Source organism: Eurosta solidaginis, chromosome 1 (assembly GCF_040869045.1).
Source record: "Eurosta solidaginis isolate ZX-2024a chromosome 1, ASM4086904v1, whole genome shotgun sequence".
Taxonomy (NCBI): domain Eukaryota; kingdom Metazoa; phylum Arthropoda; class Insecta; order Diptera; family Tephritidae; genus Eurosta; species Eurosta solidaginis.
Window position 1 is genome coordinate 63,078,391 of NC_090319.1, and position 12,975 is coordinate 63,091,365.

The 12,975-nt window shown below is 37.3% G+C and overlaps 1 protein-coding gene across 3 annotated transcripts in view; it reads left to right on the forward strand.

Annotated features, from left to right (window-relative positions):
- The window catches only part of bnl (branchless), a 484,540-nt gene that overhangs the window by 459,003 nt on the left and 12,562 nt on the right, over window positions 1-12,975 (forward strand). For all 3 annotated transcript variants that reach the window (XM_067756622.1, XM_067756627.1, XM_067756635.1), the window contains one exon: window positions 10,222-12,110. In XM_067756622.1, coding sequence (XP_067612723.1) covers window positions 10,222-12,110 — 1,889 coding nt within the window. The remainder of the gene's footprint in view (window positions 1-10,221; window positions 12,111-12,975) is intronic.

Below are 12,975 nucleotides of genomic sequence, written 5' to 3' on the forward strand. Positions count from 1 at the left end.
GTATCAAAATTGTACTACTTATAGAGTGGTTTAGAGTAGAGCTTTCGATTTCTTCTCGAACACAAGCGGGTCTCGAAAATACCCGAGAAATCGAGAACTCGACTTCTCGCGAGATTCTCGTGTCTCGGAAGTACTCGTAAATCTTGCGAGCTCCTCGACATAAATTTAATTGCTGTATGGACAGTATTTATACACTTGTTTTTTTTTTACTTGTGAATTTTTTTTGATTATATTGCTTTCCAATGAAATTTAACTCAAAACATATTTATTATACATATGTGACCCGGCCTATGAAAAGGTGGCTTATGACTCAAAAAAGAAATTTCGAGAAATAGCTGTTAAAGATAAACAATGTATTTTTTCAGTTTCTTAGTAGTAGTCATTTTTTTTTGAGTCATAAGCCACCATTTCATAGGCCGGGTCACATATAATTTTGTTCACAAATTTTATTTTTTTAACGAGACACGGCTTCTCGCAAGATTCTCGAATCTCGAAATACTCGTAATACTCGCGAGCTTCTCGACTTTCAATTCAGTCGCTGCATTGGCAATATTCTATACATTTGGGTGTTTTTAGTTGTGATTTTGTGGAAATTTTCGCTTGCGCTCCAGAAAAAATCCTAAGCTCTATATAAAACAGCCAATGAATCGAGTAAATTGAATGTCGAGAAGCTCGGAAGCCTTACGGGTATTTCGAGATTCGAGAATCTCGCGAGAATTGAAAGTCAAGAAGCTCGCGAGTATTACGAGTAATTCGAGATTCGGGAATCTCGCAAGAAGGCGGGACTCGCGAGAAATCTCTTCTCGAACAAGTTCGAGAAATCGTAAGCTCTAGTTTAGAGCGCATATTCAAAAAATTGCCTATAGATGGCGCTGTGCATTTCAATTAATTTCATTTACTAATATTAGTACAATAAGAAAAGTAATTCTTTTTTAGTACAACAATAGTAATTTAAATATTTTAACACATATCAATGAACATTACACTGGTTTACAGCCAAAATGCACCAGAAAGGCCAATATGAAATTCCTATGTAAAATCACCCCCTAATTTCGAAAATCAAGGTTATTTTTAATTCTATGGTAACGTTTTTGAGATATTTACGAATAACGGTTTTATCAAAAAAATAAAAAAAAATTGAGTCCATTTAATCATATATATCTCAAGAAGGAATTGAGCAATTCCAAAACGGTTTGAAGCTTTTAAAAGGTAATAAAATTTTCTATAAACTGTGCATACAACACTTTTTACTAGGCATTGCAGATTCAAAGATATAGAACAATCATTTTTTCCATTTTTTTTTTTGTAAATATATAAACAAATTTGTACTTTGCGAGGAAGGATCTCGAAAACTTTTTATTTTTTTGCAGATTTGTTTTTTCCTCTAAGGTCTGTTTTATTACAAAAAAAAAAAAAGCTTTCATTCAACAAAATCGATGGTCTAGTACAAAAGTTATAAGCATTCATGTAAATATTCCCATGTAGTACTTAAGTACCCTACTGGTACATATATGTGAGTATTCGTATATCAGTTAGTTAGCGAATATTAATACATATGTACCAGTAGGGTACTTAAGTATTAAATGGATATATTTACTTGAATGCTTATAACTTTTGTATTAGTTCATCGATTTTGTTGAATGAAAGCTTATTTTTTTTTTGTAATAAAACAGAGCTTAGAGAGAAAAAAACAAATCTGCAAAAAAAAAAAAAAAAGTTTTCGCAAAGTAAAAATTTTTTTATATTTCACAAAAAAAATGTTTAAAATACGTAATGATTGTTCGTTATCTTTGAATCTGCAGGGCCTAGCAAAAAGTGTTGTCTGCACAGTTTATAGAGATTTTATTAGCTTGTAAAAGCTTTTTGAATTGCTCAATTCGCTCTTGAGATATATATGATTAAGTGGACCCAATTTGTTTTTTTTTTTTTTTTTTTTTGAAAATATCTCAAAAACGTTACCATAGAATTAAAAATAACCTTGATTTTCGAAATCAGGGGATGATTTTACATAGGAATTTCATAATGGCGTCTCTGGTGCAGAAAAAAATTGGAATTTGTGATCCAGTGTTATTAGAGAAAAAGTTAATTAAAATAAGAATATAAATAAAAATGTAAGTAGAACAATATAACAAGAAAATACATAAGATTTTAGAAAGCACATCTTAGAGGGTAAACAGAGCAAATAATCAATCAAACAAAAATCGGTTATTAAGAAGCTGGTCTGATCTAGTTTATGTGGGGTGCGAATAAAACAAAGTTTTTTCCACCTTGCAGCCCAAGGTTTCGCTAAGATTTTCTTAGCATCTTCTGGGGCGAGACTGTGACAGAAGATACTAAGAAAATCTTAATGAAACGTTGGGCTGCAAAGTGGAAAAAACATTGTTTTATTCGCAACCCACATAAACTAGATCAGACCAGCTTCTTATGAATAAAAAAGTTATATGAATTAAACTGATCGGCAACAAATAATTAAAAAATCGGTTAAGTTACAAGATTACTGAAATATGAGGTTAAAATAGTCTTAATGTTGCTCTTATTCAGACTACTGCGTATAGTAGGAGGAATTGAGTTCCATAAACGCGTAGCATTGATGATAAATAGTCTAGCCGATGCGAGAAAGTTATAGTGCGGCAAAATCAAATTATAAGAACGAAAAGACCTGGGAAATATTAGCTTTTCATAGAGATAACTAAGCGACTTCTCCTTTATAAGGTGAAAGAGAAACATGCATTTTCTAACTTTTAGGTATTCAGAGAGTTCACACTCCAAAAGTCTTGTCCTCCAGGCAGAAATATGCGCAAATCTCGTAAGCCCGAAGACATAGCGCGTAACATGGTTGGAAGCCACATCCAATTTGTGTGCAGACTGAGAGTCTAGATCAGAGTAAGAGAGTATAGGCATTATAAGTTGAGTGGCAAGTTTTCGCCTTATGCTAGACGGTGTATATGCAGCGGACATCCAAAAACTCCTTAGGGTATAGTATATCTTGCCAACAGAAGAGCTTATATGATCCGTGCAGGTAAGGTCAGTGTTAGTGACATAACCTAGGCTAGTTACTTTCGAGGCAGTTTTAATAGCTCGATGCCCAATGTATAGAGGAGGGATAGTTGCGAGACGTTTTTTACTTATAGGTAACACATAACACTTATCAACATTGAGCCGAAGGCCATTTCGCGATGCCCAGGAGTTGAGAGAAGATAGGGCATCATTAAAATTAACGCACATGTTAGTTGCCTGGTCAAGAGGACAGGACATATATATTTGGATATCATCCGCATATACGTGGATACTTGCATGTCAACATTCAGAGAACACATCATTCACAAAAACGCTAAATAGAAGGGGTCCCAGAATCGACCTCTGGGGAACACCAGACCACAGTGGACGTAACACAGACAGTTTCAGTTCAACCTTCACACGCTGGGACCTATCTTTAAGGTAACTCTTCATCAGTTGCAAAGAAGGTTATGTTAGCAGATTAATTTTTGGGCACAGGAATCACAGTGGCAATTTTTCACGCACTAGGGAATCAAGACGTTGTGAAACTATGGTTAATTATGTGCGTAAGGGTAGGTAAGATATACGGTAAAATTATTTTTAAGAATTTGATGGGGTGCCATCTTCACCAATAGCATTGGATCGTTTTCTATACAAGTTTTTCTCCACAGGGAAATATTGTACAAACGCTTCATTCAGGGTATAAGGGTTGAGGGTACAGACGGAGTTATGACACGCAGGTCTTTTAAATTACGCCATAACACATCATTAGGTAGGGAGGGGCACAGCCTTTTAGCGAAATAATTCATATTTTCACGGCTTATGGTTAATGTGGTTTAATTTCATACTAACCTAAATGGCTTCCAATTCGTTTCCGTTCGATTCCTTTTCCACTTACAGTAAGCATTATTTCGCTTTTTAATAGCCGCCCTATCCGTCGTAATTCACTCCACCATACTGTTGGCTTTCTAGCAAAGCCTTGTCTAACACCTTCAATATTTATACACCCATAATCAGCGATTTGTTGAGCAAAAAGTAACATATACATATATATAAAATTGCATATAGATGGGGCTGTGCACTCATCAGTTTTTCATTAAAATTTGAAAATTGTATTCTTTGTTTATAGCGTTTGGCCTTCAAAGTGCCTAATAAATAGTTATTAAGTTTGCATAACAATATCAAACGGTCAACACTCAAAGAAAAAATCGTTCTAAAACGAACGAAACTCGTTCAAAATTAAGAACATTCGTTAGCAAAAGTCTCTTAAGTACGTTTTTTCTTAACTCGTGACCGATGGGCTTGTTTTAAGAACAGGTTTTCCAAGCACACCGTTCGTATTTTATGACCACTATGGTATTGATGTGTGAACCTTCTCTGCTCATTTCAAGCACTATTTGGGCTTGATTTAAGATTTTGCGTTCTCATGCTTCGAGAAAAATTTGTGGTCGATTTAATATTTTTCGGTCTCAATTCTAGAACGGTTGTGCTTGACCTTTGGGGGGAGTGGGGAAAATAATTTTTTCAAGTCATTCGTTTATTTATTTTATTAATAAATAATTTTTTGTCATTAATAAAAATATTAATAACAAAACAAATTATTATTAAAAATTCCAAAAGGTTTGAAAAAACGCATAATATGCATTTTTTCATATATTTCTCTTATCGAGAAATTTTTCTTATTTCATGATGTAATTTGAATATATATTTAAAACATTTCATAACAAGGTTGAGGATTACCTGTGCATATGTGAATGGAGCTGAACGAAAAATAAGAGTTAAAAATGATAATATAAAAAAATTGTTTTAAAAAACTTCAGAGTTTGACAGTGATCGAACTCGCGCCGCACGATCGCAACGCCAACATCATAGCCGCTGGGCCAATACAATTGTTTAAAAGTTTGTGCCAAATGTTGTATTTAACATTGTAATCACGAATTGTACCGTTTCTTTTTTCTTAAACTTAATTTTAGGACATTGTTCTCATTAATAGAACATTTGTTCATATTGTAAGACCAGCCGTTCTCTTTTCAAGAAAAGGGTTGTCAGTTGAAGAGCAAGGTTGTTGTTTTGGGCGTTCGTTTTTCAAGAACAAAAACGTATGAACATGAAAAGCTTGAATTGAGTCCGGTGGTGCTGGATTTTAGAACGGCGTTTTTCTCTGAGTGAATGGCCACACCATTGGCTATAAAGAGTTTTGGAAAAGTGGGCGGTGCCACGCCCCAAAATGTGATCAGAATAAAAGTCGTCATCACTCCGAATCCTTTAAGAGCAAACTAATGATATCTTGATATCAGTGCCGCATCAAAAGTAGTTTTGGGAAATTGGGTTTGATTGAATGAATAATTAATTCTTTTATTCCGTAAAAAAAGGTTACATGTATTTAAATCTAACCCGCAAAGGTACAGTTACTGACATAGATACATAAGTGTCCACAAGTGACATTACAGATTTTGTTAAGCTATTGCATAGATTTTATCGCGGGCTTGGCGATTAAATCAAAAAAAAACCGTAACGGATATTTGTCAAAAAAGGTTCGAAAAGGTTCGTAAAAGTTCGGTGTTAGCAACAGGCCAAATACATAAAATTGGATCTCTATCATAAACAGCGGTGGGCACCACTACATTTACACGGTTACCAAATTGAGAATGTGTTAGTAAACTACGCGTTCGTGCACGAAAGCAAAACCAATTATTTATATAGTTTGATTTCAATGCTTGAACGGTGAATACGTGTCACACGCACTCTTTGGTACTCTGTTTTAAGCGCGCGTGCGACACTTCCTCACCGTACGACCATCGAAATCAAACTAAAATAGCTATCGTTGATTTTCACGAAGTAACCATTGTGCTATCGCTAATCGTATACATATATGGTCGCTTACAAGCCAACCTAATAAAACCGCACTGCGTTTTTTTAGCGCACGCAAACAACCGGGGTTTTTTGCCCTTACCCAAATAAGCATGCGTTGCGACAATGTAAAGCATGTGTGCAAACGTCAAATCTAAATGTCACGCAGAACAAAAATTGGAAATCGAGTTAGGTTTTCACGCAGCAAATTCAATTTGAGTTGCTCCCATACAAGTTGTATGTGCATGAGACATTTTTGACAGAAAATGACTTGCGTGCGTTTATATTAGGTTGGCTTGTTAGCAGGTGCTAAGCTCACGCCCACCCCTGATCTTAAAGTTAAAGTGAATGTTAAAATTAAAGCGAAAGTTAAAGTTAAAGTTAAGGTTAAAGTTAAAGTTAAAGTTAAAGTTAAAGTTAAAGTAAAAGTTAAAGATAAAGTTAAAGGTAAAGTTAAAGTGAATGTTAAAGTTAAAGCGAAAGTTAAAGTTAAAGTTAAAAATAAAGTTAAGGTTAAAGTTAAAGTTAAAGTTAAAGTAAAAGTTAAAGATAAAGTTAAAGGTAAAGTTAAGGTTAAAGTTAAAGTTAAAGTTAAAGTAAAAGTTAAAGATAAAGTTAAAGTTAAAGTTAAAGTTAAGGTTAAAGTTAAAGTTAAAGTTAAAGTAAAAGTTAAAGATAAAGTTAAAGGTAAAGTTAAAGTGAATGTTAAAGTTAAAGCGAAAGTTAAAGTTAAAGTTAAAAATAAAGTTAAAGTTAAAGTTAAATCAAAAAGAATTTCCGAGATCTAGGCCACACATATATATTAGTAATAAAAATGCAATTAATTATACCATATATGTTGTATTTATTTATTTTGTCGATATTTCGATTTCAATTAGAAATCATCTTCAGGGCTGTAAAAAATGCATTTTTCTATAAAAACCATAAATGCACAAACATAATCTAACACTTACACTTGTGAATGCACCTTGTAGACTAATTTAAAATTTCAATGCAGAACACAGAATATCATAAATAGAAAACAAAGATGTATACAAATAATAAACAAAATATCTGCTAACAACAACGTATATATTAACTTATTGGACACCCTCAGCATTGTTGTTACTAACTTCTCTTTATTACCAAATGTCTGTATGCGTGAGCTATGTTGTCGGTGTCGCTCTTAAAATTCATGCGTATGTCATTAGGTGTATTGATAATATGTAGCATTTCGAGAGTGTACCGCTTGGAATATTGTTTTTCTTCTTGCAATATTAGCCGTGTTTTTTAACACGCGCGTATACGTTTCGTTTGCGCGTGTTAAAAAACGCCTATCTTCGCTTAGATAATGCTTAGGAGACCCATCTAGCGGCTGTGGTAAAACAACTAGCTACAGCAACAGGGTGTACCGAAAAGCGGAGACGCAACGCTCTGATGGCCATAGGGTATAACATATAGCTGAATCAGTTGCGATGAATTGTGGACACACATATAATACATAGAATTAGTGTACAGGGTGAAACAAAGACACATATTTCACTTACATCTGAGTATAATGCGTATTGAAATTTAGTAGGACAAAATTTATGCGCAGCAATTTAAGAGGTGTATTTATAGTTTGTCTCTTAGCAGTCAATATAAAGTTTAAGCGTAAACGGATATACGCGTATTAAAAAACACGGCTATTGTAACATTCTCTAAGTCCGGAGAGTATCCCGTGGTCTTGCAATGTTGCGATAAAGCCGTTCTGTTGTCGTTAGAGTGGTCGCGATTTTTGATGTTCGATTTGTGAGCGGAAATCCTTGTCTTTAGTTTTTATTTAGTAGTACCCACATATACTTTGTGGCATACGTGGGACCCGTCGCCATTACATTTAATTTTGTATATTACGTCGGAATTCTCGCGTTTTTCGATTTTGCTTTTTGTATTGCTGTACATTTGTTGTAGGGTATTTTTATACTGGAACGCGATTTGAAATTTTTCTTTGTCATACATGTTTGAATGTTTTATTCGGTTAGACAAACCATGTACAAATACGGCAGTCTTATATATTTTGTTCTTTGTTTTTATTCGTAGCGTAAAATTATGTTACGCCCGCCAGTAAATTATTATTATTATTCTGGCCTATTCCGAGCTCCACCTCGATTTAAAGAGTAAAACCGCGCTGATCCCGAGTCGATTTCCCGATGGTGCTATCGAATACGTTTTGTTTTCAAGTCGTTTTCATTTCGGTTCATTTTTATTTCTATGGTCTAAAGAGTCAACCTGCAGTATAGAGACCGGCGATTCGAATCCTTTCAGAACTTTTTTTAGTAAATATTAAAAACAAATTTTTTTTTTAATTCAATATTTCCTAACTAAAATTTGTCATACCATAGTGCATACGATTTTGCCCGAGTATGTGACGGAGTGGCTTAGTTGCTTGCACCTTCGCTTGAAATTGCGTTTGAGTCAGAAATTGAAGTGTCTAACCATATTAAAAAAGTACCAATCAGCTTATTTCCGACCTAAACCTGTTCCTGGTTATGTCATGCCCAAATCCATTGTACTTGGTGAACCTTTGAATAACCGATACCAAGCCACCTGGGGAATTAATGCGGACCTTATTTGTGGGAGCAGCGCTATTGCGCCGCCTCGGCATATTTAATAATAGATCGCTGAGCATGCACTGTTGTAAAAATTTAACGAAGATATGGAGAAGAAGGTTGCAAGCCAAGAAAGTTGATACCACTATAAACTATGAGTTAAGCTAGAGACTGATAGTACCGACCAGTTAATTACCTCGGAAAGACATGGCAGAGAAGCACGAGCAGAGTCGAAGAGTTGAGAAGTTGCAAAGTAGGGAGACTAAGATAGTACTCTCACAGTAACGTGGTAATCGTTTTGAGTGGTGGAGATCAGTAAAAATGGAAATTTTTAGAGTCATGATCACGATGGTGCAGCGCAAACCATCCCTCAGTTCGGCGGGGTGTTACAATGGGGTTAAAGATGGCATGCAACACTACAGCGTCTTGAGGGTGTGAGTTTTTCTTGAGCCAAGATATGTAGCCCTTCTGCTGCGCCATAGCCCTAATATACCAACACAGGATTTAATGGTATTACGAATGCCAGTCAACGGAAGAGGGTCAGCACCAACCAGGAACCTGCCTATGGAAGCAAAGGAAGAGGGTGGCCCCCACTCCGGTGGAAGGACCAGATGACAAGCTCTTTAAATTCCCCTCAGTGTGACCAATTGGCGTCAGATAAGCCATCGAAGAAGCGTTTAAATGATTAAGCCCCAATTAAGTAAGGTATGGCTCTTACAAATTTACCTTCATTTGTTGGATATTCTATCTGTATTATCGGGCATTATTCTCCTAAGCAAGCATCTCAAGCTTGTGACACCACTCAGCGTCTTCCTTCTAATTTAACTAGAAGTTTCACTTCTACTTAGGCACCTCTCTTCATACTAGGCGTCTGTCCTATAGCTAGGCTCCTCTCTAGAAGTCTCTCTTTCAGCTAAGCGGCTCTCTTCTAACTAAGCGTCTGTCTTCTAACTAGGTGTTTCTTTTCTAAGTAGGCGTCTCTCCTATAACTAGTCTTCTCTCTAGGAGTTTCTCTTCTAACTAAGCGTATGTCTCCTAACTAGGTGTTTCTTTTCTAAGTGGGCGGCTCTCTCCTAACTAAGCATCTGTCCTTCTTTCTACTAGGCATCTCTCTTCGAAGTAAGCATATCTCTTTAAAGTAGGCGCCTCTATTCTAAGTAGGTGTCTCTATTCTAAGTAAGCGTCTCTTTTCTATCTAGGCGTCTCGCCTCTAGATAGACGTCTCTCCTCCCTCTCCTAGTGACTTTTTATTTTCCAAAGCATTCGAAGATGCTATAAATGCATGGCGTTCCCAGTAGCCGTGCGAAGTGCGTGTGACGTATGCTCTCACATCTTGGTTCCATCGTTAGGTCATAGATTGCTCTCAGATAAAATGAAGCCTCCCCCGCTGCAGACCTACGCTTGTCTTAACTACGCTGGATTGTGACCCTAGCTTATATTGGGTGGTCGCAATATACGCTCATCCGAGATGCTGGATTTATTTCTGTAATCAAGACGGAATACTGTTTGTTTACGCGTCTTTTGAACAGGAGATGGCCCTGTAGCTTGGCGGATCTTTTTATGTTGGAGCCTTTTACTTAAGAGTACCATTTTTCGCGCTTCTTGAGCTGCCAGCCAGTGGGGCGCACAGTAAAATGAAACACTTGCAGTGACATTAGGCGCTGCTAAATGAGAACATGACGCATTTATTTTAACGCATTGCTCCACCAATAAAGGAAAGCCAATAGATATAAGTCTACTTAACCTTACCATATTTCTTGCACTTCTATATACTTTTATAAGCATTTGAAATTTTTTTTATTTACAGAAAGACTTTTCCGACGACTGCGTCTTCAACGAGAACATGGAACAGCATAATTACAATACATACTCATCCACTTTCAATTCGAATGCGCGGCGCGTCTATTATTTAGCGCTGAATCGGCATGGCGAGCCACGTAAACTGCAAATACCGCCAACACGCTCGCTCGGAAAACTAGCCACCTATACAAATGCGATCACCGAAACAGTAGAGGAGGAACGCGTCGAAAAGTTGATAGCAAAAAATTTCGGCGAAAATCGCATTAAGCACGGCATACGCCAACTCTGTGATACAGGAAAACCATTGATCGACCTGATCGATAGCAAACATTTTCAAATGCATCCCAAGTGCAATCCCAATTCTAGCAATAGCCATAGCAATAGTAATAGTAGTAGCAATAGCAGCAGTAATAGCAATAGTAGTAGTAGTAGTAGTGGTAGCAAAAAGAGCAATAGTGGTATCAGTAGTTTACTAGGTAACAGTGATAGTGATAGTCCTAGCTATAGTAATAGTAGTATTAGCAGCCAATCAATGAACAACGTTCCTGCTGCCAGCGAAAGAGGCGAGTCACAGAGCAGCACAGTCACAAATAGCCATAGCAACCATAATAGGTGGGGTCAGCCAGAAGGCGAGAATGTGTCGAGTAGTTTGAGTAATAGTAATAATAGTAATAGTAGTAGCAATAGTATTAGCAATAGCACGACGACAAATAATGGCAGCCATAGTAGCAATAATAATAGTCAGACTGGTCAGGGCCATCAGCATCACAGTGCCGGTGGCGCCGGCGGCGGTAAAAAGAAGAAGAAACGACGAAAATGTCGACCACACGAAAACGACGAAGACGACAATTGCCAAAGGAGTCCGCTAGCGCTGCGTAAGCGCGGCAATAATCTCAATAATAAAAAATGTCGAGAGCAATTAGCGCTGCAGCAACAGCAGAGAAGACAACATAAAGCGAAGGGTGAAGAAGTGCCTGATATGCCATTGCCGGGGCCATGTAAAAAAAAGAAACATGGTGGTGGTGGCGGCGGCGGTGGAAAGAAGAATCACAATAAACAAAACTCGAATGCGAATAAGCGCAATAACCAAGGAGCAGGCGACGCGACGACGTTAAACAATAGACGTGGCGGTAAGAAAATGAATGCGAATGGTCGACAAGGAGGTGGCGGCGGCGGTAATGGCAATGGTGGCGCAAATCGGAAACGCGCTCGAAATGGCGGTGGTGGTGGCGCTGGAGCGCAAACACAAAAGAAACAGAAAAAACATTTAGCGCAAGGGCAAAAAACAACAAGCAGTACAGAAACGACAAGCAGCGCAGCCACAGCAACAACGACACAACACCAAATTAGCGAGAACACAACTGTGGTGGCAACGCTGGCGATGCCACACACCACAACTGAGTTCAGTAGCGCTGAGCTTGTCGATCCGCTAGATACACGCGCTGAGGTGACAAGCGTGCGCGTCGAGCGCGAACGTGAACAACGCAATGTACACTATACCAATTCAATGGAAAATGATGAAGTAGCGCTGGCTCAAGCGGCGACGCTCGATAAGACAGCAGCGAGTGAAGTGACACAAGATTTTATTGGTTCGCGAGAAGATTACACAGAGGCGAATGCCAGTGAAGAGGAAGCGCATGATGAAGATGATGATGTGGGTGCTGTTGGCGGCGTCGTCGGCGGTGGTGGCGCGGTGTCATCAGATGAAGATGATGCTGATGATATAAGCGCGGATGACGATATGTACGATGATAGCGAAGAGAATGTTGCAGCAGCACCGCCTGTATCATCAGCAGCTGCAGCGGCGACGGTGGCATTGAGAGCGCGCATTGTTAAAACAGCGCGTGTACGTGGCGGCGAAGCAGACGATTTTCTTTACTACGATCAATTTGATTTGTGAGTTTCAAAGTTTTTTCACTCTTTTAATGTATGTATTTACCAAATTGTATGCTAATGAACACTACCATCACACAATCCATCCTATACACTAGACTGGGTCGAAGAAAGAAGTTGCTGATTTCCGCCCCTAAATTTAAAGATTATGTTGAGAGGGTTTCGGAAAAAAAAATTTTTTTTTGATCCTTGGAAATACAGCTGAAAAGGTTTTTTCGTTGTAACTTGAGCCTTGAGAAGCTTCACATTTCCGTTTAATGTCCTTTTAAGCTATGAAGTCGTTGTCACATGATTAGGTCATATCAATTTTAAAAATCGGGCGTCAAATAACCAAGATACAACGAAAAAACATTTTCGGCTGTATTTCCAAGGATAAAAAAAAAAATAAAAAAAAAAATCCGGATCCCTCTCAATATAATCTATAAATTTAGGGGTGAACATTAGCAGCCAACCCAGTCTACTATACACCCAACCATTCCACAATCCATCCATAAGTCCATCCACTTGCAATGATTAAAAACAAAGACGCAAACTCATCCCAATTTCCATCTAACCATGGCTTATACCAATTTCACACAGAGGTTAAATGAAATTATTAGATTAGTCAAGTTTTCTCAAGCCCTTATTGAACTCAATCTTCCACACAAAGTACAAGCTCTTAATTATCTTATTATCGCTTTATTGAAAGCCTAATGGAGTGAGTGTTCATTAATGAAGCAGGTGGTGCTGTGTGGAAAGGAAAATTATTTATTTAATTAAACAAAATTGTGATTCCATTAAGCTTCTGTATGAAACTGGTATTATTTTTTTGATTTTTAAGTCATGTTTTCATATAAAAAAAATTCTTTTAACCAAATTTTTTTTGTGT